Below are 21,070 nucleotides of genomic sequence, written 5' to 3'. Positions count from 1 at the left end.
TGCCCAGAGCTGGGCCAGGCCCAAGCCAGGAGCCAGCAGCTACATCCTGATCACCTACATATGTGCAGGGGCCTAAGCTCTGGGGCAACCTTCCACTGCTTTCCCAGGTGCATTAGCAGGGAGCTGGATCCAGTGAGGCACAACCAGGACCTGAACCTGCATTCACAGGAGATGCCAGCATTGCAGGATGGGGCTTAATGAGCTGACCACAGTGCCGGCCTCAGAAGTTACGTTTTTTAGTTTTAGTTTTGTTTTTTAGATATTATTTTTCTTTATTTGAGAAGGAGAGTTACAGAGAGAGGGAGAGACAGAGATAAAGGTCTTCCATCCATTGGTTCACTCCCTAGTTGGCCACAACTGCCAGAGCTGGGCTGCTCCAAAGCCAAGAGCTAGGAGCTTCTTCTGGATCTGCCATGCAGGTGCAGGGGCACAAGGACTTGGGCCATCTTCTACTGCTGTCCCAGGCCATAGCAGGGAGCTGGATCAGAAGAGGAGCAGCTGGGCCTTGAACTGGCACCCATATGGGATGCCAGCACTGTGGGTGGCAGCTCTACCTGCTATGCCACAGTGCTGGCCCCTAAAATATATTTTTAAATTTGAGGATAGCTTCATATGTTAAGAAAAGCTATGAAGATGGTATATAAGAGTTCCCATAAAACCCATAACCAATGTCTCCTATTATCACCCCACATTAGCCTGGTGTATTTGTCACAAATAATGACTAATATTTATATTATTATTAACCAAAGTCCATATTTCATTGACATTGCCCAGTGCTTCAGCTAATGTGCTCTGTTCAGGTGCCCATCCAGTCCTCAGCTGTGGTGGCCTCCAGGCCCCTCTTGCCTGGGATAGCTTCTCCAGGTTTCCATGTCTGGTGACCTTGGCAGTGTCCAGAGTGCCGGTCAAGTACTTTGTAGATGAGCCCTCAGCTGGGATTTGCTTGATGTTTTCATTATGACTACACTGGGGTTTTGAGGTCTGGGGAGGAAGATGACGGAGTGAAGTTCCATTCTTGTCCCAGCACGTCAAAGGGACATAGGAGGGGACTTCAAAATGTTGGGGGAAAATGGAATGAAAAGGTGAGTTTATCTCAGTGCAAAACTATTTTTGAAATCCATGCATACCCGTCTGATGACACACTTTTCCTGTGAACTGTTTGGAGACCCCTGGCACCATCAGCATGCCTTCCCACCGGCGGCGCCAAGCGCGGTCACCTGGCTGAGGTCGCCTCTGTCGGTTCCTCGGCCACACACTCACCTGCTCCCCGCGTCCTGTGGTGTGCTGGGAAGGAAGTCTCTGCGCAGCCGCCTCTGAGGGGCACAGAGCTACGCTCCACCTCGCGAGGGCAGCAGGGCCCTGTTCTCCACTCGCGTCCCACATCCAGTCACCAACCTCAGCCCGTTCTGCCTCCCTGACCCCTATCAAGCCCCTCCCAGCCCCGGCCTCGCTCCTGCGTCATCTTTCAGCAGGACTACTGCGACTCCCTCGCCGCTGGCTGCTTTGTCTCTACCCGGTGGATGCGATACGCATGTTGCACGGCGCAGGCCAGACTGCTTCCCCTGGCACACGGGCCCTCTGGGATGCTGCTCCCTTGCCTCCCTTGCTACCCAACATGCACCTGCCGCTAGTCAGATGGACTACAGCGCTCACCACGGCGCAGACGAATCATTCTCTCTCTCAGGTTGACAGAGCTTCCTCTGTTCATAGCCCTCCTGCCGCAACCCTGGCTCCACTCAGAAAACTGCTCTTCAGTTTTTCTTCAGTCAACCGAAATAAAACAATCAGAGAAAGATTCTCCAGAGAATGAGGATACTTATTTGAGAATAGCAGAGCACTGCAATGGGCCTTAGTACACCACAGGTGTACTAAGGAAAGGAAAAGTTGTTAAACGCAAAAACGAGGAGGACGACATGAGGTACCCTGAAAGAGTGGCCTTTGGTCGCCAGGACTGATGACCAGGGTGATGTTAGCCTGGGGTGGAACAGACCCTTACCGGGCAGGTTTCCTCTGCATAAGGTGGTGGCGGCCTCCGTGTGGACTTGTGGTTCTGCAGGGTCTTTTGTGACAATCACCATCAGGCAGTCACACACAAGAGCCCTTCCTTCCTTACCGCCTGGGCTTTATATTTGTCTGCGTTGACACAGTGAGTCCACTTTGATCCTGACAACTTTCACGTTTTTCACACTTAGGAAGCAGCCCCAACAGCAGCACCAGGCCTCCGTGCTGGAGGAGTATTGCCCCGTGGGTTCCTCCCCACCCGTTTGTTATTCTTTTGCCTTTGCTTTACTGCACACATGTGTGTACCCACAGGTGTGCTGATAAAGGCTTTAACAACCGGCTCACCAGAAGATGAACAAAGGTCCTCATTTGTCACATTTGCCAATTTTCCAAGTGAGCTGGCTCCAGCCACACCACTGCATTACTCTTAGTAATATGTTTTTTATTTATTTTTTATTTTTTGACAGGCAGAGTTAGACAGTGAGAGAGAGACAGAGAGAAAGGTCTTCCTTTTCCTGTTGGTTCACCTCCCAAATGGCCGCTACAGCCGGTGTGTTGCAGCCGGTGGGCTGCGCCGATCAGAAGCCAGGAGCCAGGTGCTTCCTCCTGGTCTCCCATGCCGGTGCAGGGCCCAAGCACTGAACCATCCTCCACTGCCTTCCCGGGCCACAGAAGAGAGCTGGACTGGAAGAGGAGCAAGTGGGACTAGAACCTGGGGTGCAGGCGCCACAGGCGGAAGATAAGCCTAGTGAGCTGCAGCGCCGGCCTTATTTTTTTTTTTTTTTAAAGATTTATTTATTTGCTTGAGAGGCAGAGTTACAGAGACGGAGAGACAGACAGAAAGGTCCTCCTTCCACTGGTTCACTCCCCAAATGGCCCACAACGGCCAGAGCTGAGATAATCCGAAGCCAGGAGCCAGAGCTACTTCCAGGTCTCCCACACTGGTTGCAGGGGCCCAAGCACTTGGGCCATCTTCCACCGCCTTCCCAGGCCATAACAGAAAGCTGGACTGGAAGTGGAGCAGCTCAGACTTACATGGTGCATATATGGGATGCTGGCACCACAGGCGGATGCTTAACCTACCACGCCACAGCGCTGGCCCCCAATATGTTTATCTTTTTGTATTTTGAACTTTATGTAAATAGTAACATTTATACAAACAGTAGAGGGGTGTGTGATAGACTCACATTCCCAGAGGCTGGCTATCACTCTGTTGGTGAGCATTTGGGTTTCTGCAGCAACTCTGTAAGGTAACGGCAATTTCCTGACGTGGTTACACTGGCAACTGCAGTGCGTGAGTTCCTTTTGCTCCACATCCTTACCAATTCTTCTCCTTTATATATATATATATACATATATATATATGTGTATATATATATAAGAATTGGTAATATATATATATATAAACTTGTATGTTTTTTTCTCCTTTAAAAAATGTTTTCATCTACTTGAAAGGTAGAGAGAGAGAGATTTTCCACCAGCTGGTTTAGCCCCCACATGCCTGCAACAGTCAGGGTTACATCAGGCTAAACCCAGAAACCTAGAACTCCATCTGGGTCTCCCATGTGGGTGGCAGAGACCCAAGCACTTAAGCCATCATCTGCTGCCTCCCAGGATGCATTAGCAGGAAGCCGGATTGGAAGCAGAGTAGCCGGGACTGGAACCAGGCTATGGGGTGCCGGTGTCACAACTGGTGGCTTAACCTGCTGTGCCACAACACCAGCCCCTTACCAACCCTGGATGCCAAGTTTTTAAACGTTTGTCAATATCCTAAGTGTAAAGTAACATCTCAATTTATTTTCAAGGTTTATTTATTTGCAAGGTAGAGTCACACACACACACAAACAGATCTGTTTCACCCTCCAAATTCCCACAGCAGCCAGGGTCAGGCCAGGCCAAAGCCAGGAGCCAGAAACTCCATTTGGGTTTCCCACCTGAGTGGCTGGAACCCCAGCACTTGGGCCACGATCTGCTGCTTCCTAGGCATAGTAGCAGGAAGCTGGGTGAGCAGCACAAGGTAGCCAGGGCTTGAACCAGGTGCTCTGATACAGGACGCAGGTGTCCTGAGTGGCAGTTTAATCTGCTGTGCCACAACACCTGCCCCTTCGTTTTACTGTATAAAATTAGTTAACTAATCACATATGAAAGAGAGTGAGAGAAAGGAGACAGAGAATGGTCTTGCATTTGTTGGTCCAGTCACCAAATGACCACAGAAGCTAGAGCTGAGCCAGGCCAAAGCCAGAAGCTTAGAATTCCATCTGGGTCTCCTAAGCGGTGGCAGGGACCCAAGTACTTGAGCAACCACTGCTCCTTCCCAGGGTGCATACCATTAGCAGGAAACTTGACCTGGAACTGCAGTAAGGACTCAAACCCTGGGGCTCCACCATGGAATCTGGTCGTCCAAAGGGGCATCTTAATTGCTTCAGCAAGTGGCAGCCCTGGCATCTCTTTCTTTTTTTTTTTTTTAAAGATTTGTTTTATTTATTTGATAAAGAGTTACAGAGAGAGGTAGAGACAGAGAGGTCTTCCATCCCCTTGTTCACTCCCAGATGGCCGCAATGGCCAGAGCTGCGCCGATCCAAAGCCAGGAGCCAGGAGTTTCTTCAGGGTCTCCCACATGGGTGCAGGGGCCCAAGCACTTGGGCCATCTTCTACTGCTTTCCCAGGCCATAGCAGAGAGCTGGATTGGAAGAGGAGCAGCCAGGACTAGAACCAGCACCCATATGGGATGCTGGCGCTTCAGGCCAGGGCGTTAACCCGCTGTGTCACAGTGCTGGCCCCACCATCTCATTCTGATTTGCATTTCTTGGTTTAGCAACTTTTCAAATTTATTGATGATTTGTTTTTCCTCACTGTAAAATGCCTATTGAAGTGGAGTTTGCTTTTTGCCTGTTTTCCTGCTAGGCTATATTAATTTTTCTTTGATTGAATCACAGCTTTTTATGTTATCTGAGAATAAATTCTTTATTGGTAATATGAAACACATACCCTTTATTAGTTTGTAGCTTATCTTTTCACTTTTCTTTAAAAAATTTTTCTTTATTTGAAAGGCAGAGTGACGGTGAGGGGGAGACAGAGAGATACCTGACATTCCATGGTTTACTCCCCAGGAGGCCATGTTGGCCAGTGCTGAAGGCTCCAGGCCAAATCCATCTCCCACATGGGTGGAATGGGCCCAACTGGACCATCATCCACTGCTTTTCCAGGTGCACTAGAAAGGAGCTGGATCGGAATCGAGCAACTGGAACTCAAACCAGCGCTATTGTGAGATGCCAGCCTTGCAGACAGCAGCTTGATCTGTTGCGCCACAATGCTGACCCTTCAAAGAACTTATTTGAAAGCTAGAGTTACAGCTTGGGAGACACACACACACACACACACAGAGCGAGAGCGAGAGAAATCTTCCATCTGCTGGCTCACTCCCCAAATAGCTGCAAATGGCTGGGGCTGGGGCAGGCTGAAGCCAGGAGCCTGGAACTCCCTCCAGGACCCCCACATGGGTGCAGGGTCCCAAGACTTGGGCCATCCTCCCCTGCTTTCCCAGGTGCATTAGCAGGGAGCCAGGCAGGAAACACAGCTTCAGGGATTCAAAACGGCACCCGCATGGGCTGCTGGCATTGTAGACAGCAGCTTACACTGAGCCACAACTCCGGCCCTTCACCTTTCTTTAAATGAGGTCGGATTTATCAATCTTTCCTTTTTGGTTTTATTTTTTTGTGCCTAGTTAACTTCCTATGTGAGGTCTTAAAGATCTTCACCTACATATGTTCTTCCAAGTATGTTTCACTTTTAAATCTTTAATCCACTTAGAACGTGTGTGTGTTGCAAATCTCTCTCTTTCTTTCTTTCTTTCTTTCTTTCTTTCAGCTTTGTTTTATTTATTTGATAAAGAGTTACAGAGAGAGGTAGAGACAGAGAGGTCTTCCATCCGCTGGTTCACTCCCCGGATGCTTGCAATGGCCAGAGCTGAGCCGATTCAAGTCAGGAGCCAGGAGCTTCTTCTGGGTCTCCCATGTGGGTGCAGGGGCCCGAGGACTTGGGCTGTTTTCCACTGCGTTCGTAGGCCATAGCAAAGAGCTGGATCAGAAGAGGAGCAGCCAGGACTAGAATGGACATAAGGGATAACGGCACTGCAGGCCAGGGCTTTAACCTGCTGCACCACAGCGCCACCCCAAGTAAGTTTTCCCTATTTTCCTGCTAGGTAGCCAACTCTGTAGACCCTGGACTGAACAGTTCATCATTTCCCTGCCGGTCTGTAGGGACAGCTGTGCCATGTGTAGCACTTCTGCAGTGGCACAAGCTTGTGTCTGGGCCACTGCTCCCTGGACAGAGCACACCACGGCCCCTCTTGTTTTTCTTTTTTCTCCTCCTTTCCTCCTCCCCTTCTTTTTCCCAGGAGTATCTTCATTTCTCTTTCACTCAGCCCTGTGTGCCTGTCAAGTGGAAACAGGCCCTCAGATCTAGTCTGAGCGTATGGAGAACGAGGAGGGCTGTGTTTTAAGTCTCATCCCTGAGTGGAGGGAAAAGCTTGGCCCCCGAGGACATCTCAGACACTCGTGCCGAGGTATTATGAACTGTCCTGGTCTCTGAAACCAGTTACAGCAGAGGGCCTGCCCCTTACTGGAGGCAAAAGGCCTACTTTAGGTGTATTTGAACTTGGGCCAAAGGACAGAACAAAACCAATTTAAGAGCTAAGAGATAAAGTATAGGTTTTGGGTGAGTTGAGTGGTCAGAAAGTGACCAAACCTTGGGGTTCACGTAGTGGCACAGCAGATTAAGTCACTGTCTACGATGCCAGCACCCCATGTGAGCGCAGGTTGAAGTCCTGGCTGCTGGACTTCTGAACCAGATCCACCTGCCTCCCAATGTACCTGGGAAAGCAGCAGCTGATGGCCCAAGGGATGGGGTCCCTGCCATACATGTGGGACACCCAGATGGAGTTCCAGGCTCTTGGCTTTGGCCTGGCCCAGCCCCGGCCATTTTCTCCATGTGGGGAGTGAACCAGAGGATGGGAAATTTTCTCTTTCTCTGTCTCTGTCACCTGCCTTTCAAATAAAAAATTAACCTTAAATTTAAGTTATGAGACAAAGCAACATCATGTGGCTCCCAATATGATGCTCTTAGGATACAGAATCTCTTTGTGGTGACCTTGCAAAAATGCAGAACCTCAATCTACTCATAGAAACATCAGACAAACTCAACCCAAGAGTTCTACAAATGGCGCTCGTTCTGCAAAAACACCCTGGTCATGAACTGAGCCACTGCTCCGGACAGAACGCAAATAAATGCAAACCTGCGAGCTGGGTTTAGATCCTGGAGCACACAGGCAAGGGTGATTTAAAAGACACTGCCGGGGCAACTGGCAAAACTGAGTGAGATTTGCAGGTCGGCTGAGTTCAGGATCCATCCGGATTTCCCAGTTCTGACAGCTGTACTGTGGTGATGCAGGAGCGGCCTTTGCTTTAGCAAATGTGTACACGCTGAACTGTGGTAGGGTAACAGGATTCAACGACTGCTTATTACTGGCAGGTGAGTCAGGGAAAATATACACAGCATATATAACCTGTGTGTGCATATGTATATAGCAAACCTAATAAAAAGTTAACAAGTGGGAGAACTGGGAGGGGGTATACTGGGTTCCTTTGTGTATTGTTGCAACTTCTCTACAAGTTTGAAGCTATTTAAAAAGAAAAAGTAAAATGTACTCACCGAGAGACTTGCTCAGAAAGAAAAGCTTCCCCTGCTTCGAGGCCCCTGGGAGGACCGAGCCGCAGAGGCTTCTGCCTGCTTCTCAGGGCTCAGAGAGGTGCTTCTCACAAAGTCACCAGGGGGCATCGGCAGCCAAGACACAGGGCTCCCCACAGTTTCACTGCGCGCGGCCCACGGGAACTGCTCCCACATCCTTACCCATGCAGTCCTCAACCCCGGAGGAAAAGAGAAGCTTTTCCTTCCACGCTGCGCGCCGGGGCTCGTCCGTTCACAGCGGACAGCGCTGCGGTGCACCTGAGAGCTGCCTGCACTCCTCTTCGGGACTGGGTGTCAGAGCGGCTGTCAAGGGCTGCTGCCTCTATCACGGCCAGGACGTGAACTCTGCAGACCTATGAACAGGGACTCATGACTGGGACCACAACATGTAATAGTTACATTCCTTCACCACACGTGTCAGCCATACCCTCCCTCCTCCTGTTACCTGATCTGATCTCTGAGAGGTTCACCGGGGGCCTCCCAGGAGGCAAGGTTTCCAAACTCTGGAACATGCTCCTCCGGTCTACCTATCACAAACCACTCCTTAAAATGAAATTACTCTCATCACAGAGGCCTTCTGCCACCGGCTCATGACTGTGGTATACCTGGTGTATATACTAAAAGGCTCTGAAGATTGACTAAGGTGTAAACCAAGGGTTTGGTCTCTTGAGAACAGAACTTTACCTTAACTTTTTTTTAAAATTTATTTTATTTATTTGAAAGGCAGAGTTACAGAGTGAGAGCGATCTTCCATCCACTGGTTCACTCCCCAAGTGGCTGCAACAGCCGGGGCTGAGCCAGATGATTCATTTGGGTCTCCCACAAGGGTAGCAGGGGACCAAGCACTTGAGCCATCCTCCATTGCTTTTCTCAGGCCATTCGCAGGGAGCTGGAGCAGAAGAGGAGTAGCCAGGACTTGAACTGAAGTCCATATGGGATGCTGGTGTCACAAATGGCAGCCTTAGCAGCTATACCACAATGCTGGCCCCCTTTATCTTAACTTTAAATCCCTTTTTTTGTTGTTGTTGTTGTGTTTTTTTAGGGGCAGGAGTTTGGCACAGCAGGTAGAATATCCGCATCCCATAGAGTGCCTGGGTTTGAGTCCCAGCTTTGCTTCCAATTCCAGTTTCCTGTTAATGCACACCCTGGGAGGCAGCTGTGGTGATTCAAACATCTGGGACCCTGCCACCCACATGAGAGATCCAGACTGAATTCTTGGCTCCTTGCTTCAGCTTGGCCTAGCACCAGCTGTTGTAGGCATCTGAGCAGTGAGCCAGGAGGTGAAAGATCTTTTTCTCTTTCTGCCTTTCAATTAAAATGAAAATAAATAAATACTTTTTTAAAAAGATTTTATTTATTTGAAAGGTAGAGTTACGACAGTGAGAAGGAGAGACAGAAAGGTCTTCTGTCCGCTGGTTCACTCCCCAAATGCCACAATGGCCAGAGCTACGCTGATCTGAAGCCAGGAGCCAGGAGCTTCTTCCAGTCTCCCACGTGCATGCAGGGGCCCTAGGACTTGAGCCAACCTCCACTGCCTTCTCAGGCCACAGCAGAGAGCAGAGAGCTGGATCGGAAGAGGAGCAGCCGGGATTTGAACCGGCGCCCATATGGGATGCTGGCACTGCAGGCAGAGGAGTAACCTACTGCGCCACAGCACTGGCCCCGTAAATAAAAATTTAAAAAATATGCTGAGATGGAAAGATCTTGAGATGCTAAGTGAAAATCAATCATGAAATATACACAATTCTACTTCTTGCTTAGGGACAAAAACAGGTGACCATGCCATTTCCTTGCTTAAAACCTTCAGTGGTTCCCCACTGTGGACCGAGGGAAGTCCAAGCTCCTTACCTGACATTAAAGCTCCTTCTTCATTTGGGCCCCGCAGAATTCTCTGGATGCATCTCCCACAAGTCAGTCTTGTTGTCCCAGGAACCCTGGTTCCAGCTATACGCTCTTCACCATCTTTTCCTCTAGGTCAGTGGCTCTCAAATGTTAGTACACTTGGCGGATTTGTTAAAACAGATTCCTGGGGCCGGCACTGTGGCACAGTAGGACTGCCTGTAACACTGAAATCCCATTTCAGAGTGCTGATTCCAGCCCTGGCTGCTCTGCTTCCAATCCAGGGCCCTGCTAATGTGCCTGGGAAAAGCAACTGAAGATGGCCCAAGTACATGGGTTTCTACCACCCACACGGAGATTCAAATGGATTTCCTGGCTTCTGGCTTCAGCTGGCCCAGCCCCCAGCAGGTGTAGACATTTCAGGAGTGAACTAGCAAATGGAAGATCTCTGCTTCTCCTTCTCTGTGTCACTCTGCCTTTCAAATAAGGAAGTCTTAAAACACACAAATACACACACACACACACAGTCCTGGGTATCCACAGAACTTCTGATTGGGGTCTGGCTCCACTTCCAACAAGTTCCTGGGTGATACTGACACTGCTTTACACTGATGAGGATTCAACTTCCTTACTTATACATGCACCTAAGCTGACCAACCATGTTGGCCTGGCAGGGCCAGCCCCAGTTTTGATACCACAAGTCCATGTCACTGAAAGTCCCTGAGTTGCAGGCCAACTTGACGGTTGGTCACCCTCACTGCGTCAGGCTCTCCCAGGCTGCTGCCTCTGGGCCATTCCCTGCTCCTGCCGCGCAGTCCTCCCAACAGCCAGGTCACAGGAATGCTGAGGAAAGACTTCCATCGCCTGGCTGCATTTTGCTGGAATAGGAGTATTTAACAAAGCTTTTCAAAGTCAGGTTCCTCCAGACATATTTTCTTTATTTTCTCCAGAGAAATGGCTTTAGTTGTCTGTTCATTGTAAACATTTTTAATATAACTGGTATGAGAACAAACTGTGAGCATCCACATATTTGTACTGTGTAGCTGGGCTGAGTTTACACAAGGAGAAGTGGGGGCAAAGGCAGTGAGCAAATGGGAGCTTCTGACTCACGCGTCCGGGGATGACAGTTCCTCGAGGGCCAGTACAGCTGATTTTCTGGGGCTTCCAAGGGGCACCCAGGCACTACGGGGAAATGGACCTGGGGAAGGGCCAGTGAAGTTTCTGCTCATTGTTGATCCAGGCTCAATCCTTTTCAGTAACTGGGAATTCTCCTTCCAAGGGGTCAGAGGTCAGAAAGCTGATAGCGTCGCACAAGACCATCTCGACAGCATGTGTAGATCTGTTTCTCCCATGTGGCTACCTAGAACACAAGAGTTCACATCTCAAAGAAAGCCCAAGATTCTCCCATTTAAAATAATGCAAGCTTTGTGCCGGAGCTGTGGCGTAGTGGGTAAAGCTGCCACCTGCAGTGCCGGCATCCATATGGGCGCCGGTTCTAGTTCCAGCTGCTCCACTTCTGATCCAGCTCTCTGCTATGGCCTGGGAAAGCAGTAGAAGATGGCCCAAGTCCTTGAGTCCCTGCACCCATGTGGGAGACCCAGAAGAAGCTCCTGGCTCCTGGTTTTGGATCAGCTCAGCTCCGGCCGCTGCGGCCATTTGGGGAGTAAACCAGCGGATGAAGACCTCTCTCTCTCTCTCTTTCTCTCTCTCTACTTCTCCTTCTCTCTCTGTGTAATTCTGACTTTCAAGTAAATAAATAAACCTTTAAAATAAAAAAAAAAAATTTTAATTTTAAAAAATTAAACAAATAAAATTTAAAAATTTAAAAAATAAAATATAAAATAATGCAGCCTTGTCACTGACCCCCATTAGTCCAAGGGAGTCTGAGAAGCTTCAATGACTCCACAGGCAGGTGAGCAACCACAGCCATAATATATATTTATAAAATCTCAGGCCAAGGTCAACGGTTACTCATGACTACAGAATACAGAAACTAACTGGTGTCAGAGGAATGCTGTCCATCAGTGCTTGGGTGAGTGCAGAGACCATGCAAGTAGGGAGGAAATGGTACAAGATGGGCGTGGTATCCCGGAACCATGTAACATTGTATACAAGGAAGTCCTAAATATGAGCCTTTTTTTCTGAGGAGGACTTCAATTTCTCAAAGTAACGCAGGAACCACTAACATAATGGAAATGGCACAAATTCTGGAATGAATTTAAGCTCAGGTTTGTTGCCACATGACTGCATTTCCTAGTACAACTTTCTCCATCCCTTCGGGCCTCAGCCTCTTCACTGGTAAGATGGAAATAACAGGCTAATTCACAATACAGAGCGCTATGCAGGAACTTTAAAGTATGCATTTACCTGAAAAGAGTTCCAAGATGTTGTATGAAAAATAAATAAATAGGGGCTGGCGCTGTGGCGCAGTGGGTTAACACCCTGGCCTGAAGCACTGGCATCCCATATGGGCACCGGTTCTAGTACCGGCGGCTCCTCTTCTGATCCAGCTCTCTGCTATGGCCTGGGAAAGCAGTAGAAGATGGCCCAAGTCCTTGGACCCCTGCACCCGCGTGGGAGACCCCGAGGAGGTTCCTGGTTCCTGGCTTCGGATCGGCGCAGCTCCGGCCGTTGCGGCCAAGTGGGGAGTGAACCATCAGGTAGAAGACCAACCTCTCTCTCTCTACCTCTCCTCTCTCTGTGTAACTCTGACTTTCAAATAAATAAATAAATAAAATTGTCACATCATAAAAAAAAGAAAAATAAATAAATAAGCCACAGGGTAATATATATGGGATGATCCTATTTATATACAAACTAAAGACAAAAACTGTATTATTTTTTCACGAATAAGAAGATGCTGGTGCTGTGGCACGGTGTGCTAAGCTGCCGCCTGCAGTACCGGCATCCTATCTGGGCGCTGGTTCGAGTTCTGGCTGCTCCTGGCTGCTTTACTTCTGATTCAGTTCCTTGCTAGTGTGCTTGGGAAAGCAGAAGCAGATGACCCAAGTGCTTGGATCCCTGTACCCACATGGGAGACTTGGAGGAAGCTCCTGGCTCCTGGCTTTGGTCTGGCCCAACCCTTGGCCACTGTGACCATTTGGAGAGTGAATCAACAGATGGAGGACTTTTCTCTCTCTGCCACTGCCTCTCCCTCTCTGTAACTCTTTTAAATGAATGAGTGAATAAATAAATAGAAGATGTAACTATGTACATTATCCAAAAATGGTCTTGAAAGAGTTCAGTAAAACTGTTACTGCTAGTTACTGCTAGAAAGATGAATGGAACTAAAAAGGGTTTTTTGGGTTTTTTTTTTTAAAGATTTATTTATTTATTCAAGAGGCACAGAGAGGGAGAGACAGAGACAGGTTCACTCCCCAAACGGCCACAAAGGCTGGCTGGGCCAATCCAAAGCCAGGAGCCAGGAGCTTCTTCCAGGTTTCCTATGTGGATACAGGCACCCAAGCACCTGGGCTACCTTCCATTGGTTTCCCAGGCCATTAGCAGGGGGCTGGATCAAAAGTGGAGCAGCCAGGACTCCAACTGGCATCCATATGAGATGCTGACACTACAGAGGAATAACCTACTACAACACAGCACCGGCCCCAATTACAAAGGTCTTAAAGCAGACTTTCAAGTCTGCATAATTCTTATGTTTGAATTTTCACAGGTACAGATGAATTATGTAACTTTCTAAAAATTCTAAGAAAAAATAGGAATACTACTGATTGTTTCAAGGAATGGTAACAAACACTAGACAAGATAATCCTTGTAAAACATGTAGCACAATCAATGTCTGGTGTTAGTTCCCTTTTTGTTTTTCTCTTCCCACTCTAATAAAAATGTGGGAGTCAATCCTGAATTTTAAATAATAACTGCTAATATTTCTAGAATGCATTTACAAAGCTTTCATATGCATTATCTCATTACTCTCCTCACTCCACATAAGAGTTCAGATTGAAGAAGTGAAATAATTTCCAAGCTTCTAGAGTCAGTAGGTGACAAAGTCACTTCTGACTCAAACAAAACCTTGATTTCTTTCCATCCTAGCATACTGCTTATGCAATTGTAGCAACTCTGATGACCACAAGGTGGCCAGACTCAGTTCTTTCAAAGCTCTCAATCCCAGGGGGAGAATCACCCAGGCGTGGTGTTCTTGGGTCTGTACCTTGTACACAGGGTCACAGTCCACTCCAGTGAGCTCAATGACGTAGTCTAAGTCTTGCTGAACGATGAAACAGCTTCCGTCACCTAAAAGAAAATTTAGATAACTGAAGAGAATGTTGCATTCAAAAGAGTTAAAAAGACTCATTGTTTTTATCTATATGTATTATTAGCCTAAAGACACAGAATGGTAATAAGCTTTATTGTGTGTTCAAACTATGTACTTTGGAAATTTATATTCATTAAATAAAAGTTAAAAAAAAAAGAAATTATAACAAAAGGAATCTTAAGACTCTCTTTACACAGTAATACTCCAAATTTCCACATACAATGTGACTTCTTTTCTGCATGATACATTCTATACTTATTTGTGAATATGGCTATTAATTCACAAGGAAATGTGTGAGTGTGTCTACTGACCTAATGTGCTTAATTCAGGAAACAGACCTTTTGTGCATGTGAGGAAAGGTGCCATTCAATGTTATCCTCTGTTTTTACAAAATATGTTGATGAATCAAATAATTAGAAAATAAAACATGATGATACAAAAAAAAAACACAAAAAACTATGATGATCTACAGTGACTGCCTAGGATGCTGGGCTGAGGAGCATTTGAAGGCCAAGTGCAGATCAGTGTGAAGTGCCTGACTAGTGACACCTGTCGAGGACACAGACGATGCAACTGCAGGCTTACACATTTGTTTGCAAACGTACCCTCAACAATGTTTTCTTATTTATTTCATTTTTTAAAAAACATTTAAAAAACTATTTAAAAGTTAGAGAGAGAAAGAAAGAGACAGAATCTTCCACCCATTAGTTCACTCCCCAAATGCGTGCAATAACTGGGGCTAGACAAGACCAGGCAGAAGCCAGGAGCCTGGAACTCCATCCAGGTCTACCACAGGGGTGGCAGGAGGTCAAGGACTTGGGTCATCTTCCACTGCTTTCCCAGGTGAATTAGCAGGGAGCTGGACAGGAAGTGGAGGAGCTGGGACTCAAAATGGCTTAACCTACTGTGTCATAATGCTGGCCCAAACAATGTTTTAAATAATAAATTTGTCTATAGAAATGTTTTAAGAGGGGTCGGCGCCATGGCTCACTTGGCTAATCCTCCGCCTGTGGCACCGGCATCCCATATGGGCGCCGGGTTCTAGTCCTGGCTGCTCTTCTTCCAGTCCAGCTCTCTGCTGCAGACTGGGAAGGCAGTGGAGGATGGCCCAAATGCTTGGGCGCCTCCACCCGCGTGGGAGACCAGGAGGAAGCACCTGGCTCCTGGCTTTGGATTGGCGTAGCTCCAGCCATAGCGGCCATTTGGGGGGTGAACCAACGGAAAGAAGACCTTTCTCTCTCTCACTGTCTAACTCTATCTGTCAAAAAAAAAAAAAAGAAAAGAAAAGAAAAGAAATGTTTTAAGAATGTCCCCGACTGTTCCTCAATCTATAAACTTGATCAGCAGGAGGAGGAAAGTTCTACAAAGAAAATAAAATAATGGGCCAGCACTGTGGTGGAGCAGGCTAAGCCTCCACCTATGGGGCCGGCATTCCAGATGAGTGTCGATTCATATCCTGGCTGCTCCTTTTACAATACAGCGTTCTGCTTTAGCCTGGGAAAGCAGCGGAAGATGGCCCGAGTGCCTGGGCCCCTGCACCTGTGTGGGAAACCTAGAAGAAGCTCCTGGCTCCTGGCTTCGAACTGGCCCAGCTCCAGTAGTTATAGCTATTTGGGCAGTGAACCAGCAGATGGAAAACCTTTTTCTCTGTCTCCTTCTCTGTAATTCTACCTCTCAAATCAATAAATTTTTTTTTAAAAAAAAAGAAAAGTAAAAGGAATGAATGTTCCCAACAGAAAATGGACAAATGAAATTTGGGGGCTGGTGTCGTGGCGTAGTAGGTAAAGCCACCACCTGCAGTGCCGGCATCTCAAATGGGCACCGGTTTGAGTCCTGGCTGCTCCACTTCCAATCCAGCTCTCTGCTGTGGCCTGGGAAAGCAGCAGAAGATGGCCCAAGTCCTGCACCCATGTGGGAGACCCGGAAGAAGCTCCTGGCTCCTGGCTTCAGAATGGCTCAGCTCCGGCTGTTGCAGCCAACTGGGCAGTGAACCAGCATTTGGAAGACCTCACTCTCTCTGCCTCTCCCCTCTCTCCATGTAACTCTAGCTTTCAAATAAATAAATAAATCTTTAAAAAAAAAAAAGAAATTTGGGATGACCTTTAACTTGCTTATTAATAAGGTAGTTTTTGTTCTTTTACTTATTCTAAAAGTATAGGGGCCGGCACTGTGGTGTAACAGGTAAAGCCCCTACCTGCAGTGCCAGCATCCCATATGGGGGCCGGTTTGAATCCTGGCTGCTCCACTTCCAATCCAGCTCTCTGCTGTGGCCTGGGAAAGCAGAGGAAGATGGCCCAAGTCCTTGGGCCCCTGCATCTGCGTGGGAAACCTGGAGGAGGCTCCTGGCTCTGGATCGGCATAGCTCCAGGCATTGTGGCCAATTGGGGAGTGAACCAGTGGATGGAAGACTTCTCTCTCTGCCTCTCCTTCTCTATGTAACTCTGACTTTCAAATAAAATAAATAATTCTTTAAAAAAAAGTATAACATGCTCTCATAAAAGTTACATATTAAAAATAGGGGGGATTGGCACAGTGGTATAGTAGGTTAAGCCTCTGCCTACGGCACCAGCATCCCATATAGCCCAGCTACTCCTCTTCTGATCCAGCTCTCTGCCTATGGTCTGGGAAAGCAGTGGAAGATAGCCCAAGTACTTGGGCCCTGCACCCATGAGGGAGATCCAGAAGAAGTTCCTAGCTCCTGAATGGCCCAGCTCCAGCCGTTGTGGCCATTTGGGGATTGAACCAGCAATAAGAAGACCTCTCTCTCTCTGTCTCTCCCTCTCTCTGTCAGTAACTCTGCCTCTCAAACAAATAAATTAACCTTAAAAAAAAATATTAGGGGCAGGCATTGTGGTGCTGGTTAAGCCACCACTTAGAATACACACACCCCATACTGGAGTGCTGGTTCAAGTCCCTGCTACCCTGCTTCTGATCCAGCTCCCTGCTAATCCACCTGGAAGGCAGATGATGACCTAAGTGCTTGGCCAATGCCACCCATGAGGCAGACCAGGATAGAGTTCCTGGTTCCTAACTTTGGCCTGGCCCTGACTGTTGTTGGCATTTGGGGAATAAACTAGCAGATTAAAGATCTATCCCTGTCTTTCAAATAAATAAATAATTTTTTAAAAAAGGAAATAAAAAAATGAGTTGATTGTAAAAAAAATGCATTCCAAATAAAGAACAGATTAAAAAACACGCATATTGAAGATAATTACCACTAATATTTTGATGCATTTTAATCATTTACTCAATTACCACTAATCATTTTAATGCAGACTTCTGTTTTACATGGTGGAAAGCATGCTGCTTAAAGGAAGATCTTAAAGTTTTTTCTGTTTTTGAGATCATGATTTTGTACAAGACCACAAAAAAGTCAAAATTAATTAACTTTTTCAAACCCTCTGGAAATCTGAAAAACTGCTTTCCAAATTTATCTGTCAATCCATACTCCAGTATGCAGTCACAAGAGGTAATACTTCCCACTTGTGTGCATTATTGGTAACAATAACCTTTTCCAAAAAAGAATCATAACCTCTTAGAGATACATACAGGCTGGCACCGCAGCTCAATAGGCTAATCCTCCGCCTGTGGCGCTGGCACACCGGGTTCTAGTCCCAGTCGGGGCACCAGATTCTGTCCCGGCTGCCCCTCTTCCAGGCCAGCTCTCTGCTGTGGCCAGGGAGTGCAGTGGAGGATGGCCCAAGTCCTTGGGCCCTGCACCCCATGGGACACCAGGAGAAGCACCTGGCTTCTGCCTTCAGATCAGCACAGAGCGCCGGCCGCAGCGCGCCAGCCGCTGCGGCCATTGGAGGGTGAACCAATGGCAAAGGAAGACCTTTCTCTCTGTCTCTCTCTCTCACTGTCCACTCTGCCTGTCAAAAAAAAAAAAAAAAAATACATACAGAGAAACTGACAGATGAAGTAATATATTTGTTATATGTTTCATAATTTGATGGCTGGGGACTACAAGGAAATGGGTATAACAAGATTAGCCACTGTTACACACTGAAAATAGCTGAAGGTAGATATTGGGTCCAACTGGTTTTTTATGCTATTCTCTCTACTTTGGATATGTTTAATGACTTCTATAGTAAAAGGTTTTTAAAAATTATTCATCTGAAGGCCAGCATTGCAGCACAGCAGGTCAAGCCACTGCCTGCAATGCCAGCAACCCATATGAGCTCCAGTTCAAGTTCTAGATGCTCCACTTCTGATCCAGGTTCCTGCTAATGAGCCTGGGAAAGCAGCAGAAGATGGCCCAAGTGCTTGGGCCCCTGCACCCACATGGGAGACCTGGATGGAGTTACAGGCTTCTGGCTCTGGCATGGCCCAACCCTGGCTGTTGCAGGCATTTGGGGAGTGAACCAGCAGACTTAAGCTCTCCCTCTGTCCCTCCTTCTCTCTAATTCCACGTTTCAAATAAATAAGTAAATAAATCTTTAATAAAAAATATTGTTCATCTGTCAATTTCAATCTCCTCACTCATAATGAAAGAGTTCCTAAGGATCTCAGAGATCATCTATGTCCAATTTCTCAACCAGCAGCCTATGTTTGTCCACCTCCAGAGTCTGGGTCACTTAGGCAACTTCATTCTTACAGAAGGAAAGTATTTCCTTATAGTGAACTGAAATATGGTTCCTGATAGTCTTTTTTCAGATTATTTATTTAATTAATTTTAAAGGCAGAGTGACACAGAGAGAGAGAGAACAGACACAGATAGAGACAAACATATGAAAGATTTTCCATCTGGTGGTTTACGTCCCAAAAGTCCAAAACTGTCAGGGCTGGGTCTGGTAAGTCCGTGGGCTGCTCTTGAGGAAATGGGCCTCATTCTTAAAGGGATGACAGCGTCCTCTGTTACTCGGGAGACCGGCTGCAGCCATCTCAAGGACAACCGCCAGCATCCTCGGCAGGAGACAGCCAAAAGTGGGAAACAAGCTGCATCCTTGATTTGATTTTTTTATCCTTGCTAAAGATCGTATTTGCATCTTAAAAACAACTGTATTTTGGAATGGTTTTAGATTACAGAAGAGTTAAAGACGGTATAAAAAGCTCCTGTATGTCCCTCAGTCTGAATTTTTCCAAATGTTAGCATCTTACTTTTGTCAGAGCCAAGACATCAATATTGGTCCACTACTCCACACTTTCTATTTGTATCTCACCAGTCTTTCCTTAGTGACCTGGGTCCAACCCAGGTCACACACTGATTTAACTGCCAAGTTTCTTTAGTTTCCTTTACTGACTTTACTTTTGAAGCTAATTTGAAACTACCAACTTCTTGTTGTTATATACATTTTACCAATACTTACTTTTTTTAGAGAAATTATTTTATTTATTTGAAAGTCAGAGTTACACAGAGAGAAGGAGAAGCAGAGGGGGGGGGGGGTGTCTTCCATTCCACTGGTTCACACTCCAAATGACCACAGTAGCCAGAGCTGAGCTGATCCTAAACCAGAAGCCAGGAGCTTCTTCTGGGTCTCCAGCATGGGTGCAGGGGCAAACAGACTTGGGCCATCTTCTACTGCTTTCTCAGGCTATAGCAGAGAGCTGGATCAGAAGTGGAGCAGCCGGGACTCGAACTGGGGCCCATATGGGATGCTGGCGCTGCAGGCTGGGGCTTTAACCCACTGTGCCACCGCTTTGGCCCCCTGCTGCTTTTCTTAGGCAATTAGCAGGGAGCTGATCAGAAGTGGAGCAGCGAGGACGTATATGGGATGTTGGTGTCAAAGGTGGTGGCTTAACCCATTATGCCACAATACCAGCCCCTCTAACAATTTTTTAAAGATATGTATATTTATTATTTTTAAAGGATTTTTAAAAAGATTTATTTATTTATTTATTTGAAAGTCAGAGTTACAGAGAGAGAAAGAGAGGAAGAGACAGAAAGATTTTCTATTCACTGGTTCACTCCCCAAATGGCTGCAGGGACCAAGGCTGGGCCAGGCCGAAGCCAGGAGCCAGGAGCCTCTTCTGGGTTCCCCACATGGGTGGCAGTGACCCAAATACTTGGGCCATCATCTGAGGCCTTCCACGGTACATTAGCAAGGAGCTGGATGGGAAACAGAGGAACCAGGACTCAAATCAGCACCCTGACATGGGATGCAGGCGTTTCAAACGGTGGCTTAGCTGGCTGTGCCACAACACTTGCCCCATTTGCTGTGCTAATGTTTAATGAGCATCTACTATATACTGGGCATTGAGCTACATGCTGAGATAACACGATGAACACAACATAATCACTACTTTCAAGGAGCTTGGATTACAGGGAGACGTAAATGATTACAACATATGGTGATAAACATTTTGTGATATGTACAATATGTCAAAGAATCATGGAGGACTATACCCCAATCCAGCCCAGATCAGTCATTTACAACTATATTTAATGAACTGAACTAGATGGAACCATCTCTTTTAATTGGCCCTGGACCCACCTTGGCTAGCAATGAATCCATCTCTGAAATTCAGCAGGGACAGAACTGGTGCTCCTGATCTGTGGATGACTTGTACTGGAGCCCTAGGAGTCAGAGTAAGAGGGGCAGTTTTATACTTTTTCTTCAAAAGCAATAATTGACTACATTCAACATATAATACCAATCACATAAAAAGAAACAGGACAAACAGGATCAAGGAAGTTATTCAAAACCTCCTTGAAGTAATCTTGACATGTCTCTGAACATGAACTCAGTCACCACCAAAACCTAGTTTCAGGGGAGGTCTGACATGGGCTGAAGATAATGTTAACAATAATCTTTTCACACACAGAATTAAGACCAGTTTTAAAGTATTAAAATTGTCAGGACTTAACCAGAAAAATGAGTGAGAATCAATGTAATATACAAGTGTAAGAGTGATTTTATAATAGTGTTCAAAGATTCTCTACCTCTATGGAGGCAAAAACAAAACAACTAAAATGATGGAAGAAAAGATGTAAGTTAGTCACCCCTCCTGGAATCTCTTCTCTGTTCCTAGAACAAAGTCCAAACTCCTGAGGATGGGAAGCAAAACTCCTGCTTTCCTGTCTGGCCTCACCTTCCACCTGTCTTTCCTCTTCCACCTGTCAAGCTGATGTACCACCACGCTGTCACTGCCTTCATACTTCTCTGCTTTCTTTACTTGCTCACTGCTACTCAAGACCCAAGGCTTCCCATCTCCTTGCAGCACCCGTTCCACTCCCTCTGCTTGGTGCCTCCTCAGTTTCCCGGGGACAGC

General features: G+C 46.9%; 1 protein-coding gene across 1 annotated transcript in view; it reads right to left on the bottom strand.

The window, feature by feature from the left end:
• Window positions 1-10,502: 10,502 nt before the first annotated feature.
• The window catches only part of PAAF1 (proteasomal ATPase associated factor 1), a 33,014-nt gene continuing 22,446 nt past the window's right edge, over window positions 10,503-21,070 (bottom strand). The window contains exons 10-12 of the mRNA XM_062196696.1: window positions 20,293-20,375; window positions 13,754-13,836; window positions 10,503-10,945 (exon numbers count right to left, since the gene is read on the bottom strand). Coding sequence (XP_062052680.1) covers window positions 10,868-10,945; window positions 13,754-13,836; window positions 20,293-20,375 — 244 coding nt within the window. The 3' untranslated portion in view covers window positions 10,503-10,867. The remainder of the gene's footprint in view (window positions 10,946-13,753; window positions 13,837-20,292; window positions 20,376-21,070) is intronic.

The sequence above is a fragment of the Lepus europaeus genome, chromosome 7, assembly GCF_033115175.1.
Source record: "Lepus europaeus isolate LE1 chromosome 7, mLepTim1.pri, whole genome shotgun sequence".
Classification (NCBI taxonomy): domain Eukaryota; kingdom Metazoa; phylum Chordata; class Mammalia; order Lagomorpha; family Leporidae; genus Lepus; species Lepus europaeus.
The sequence above is the reverse complement of the archived record's forward strand: the minus strand, read 5'-3'. Positions and strand labels throughout refer to the sequence as shown.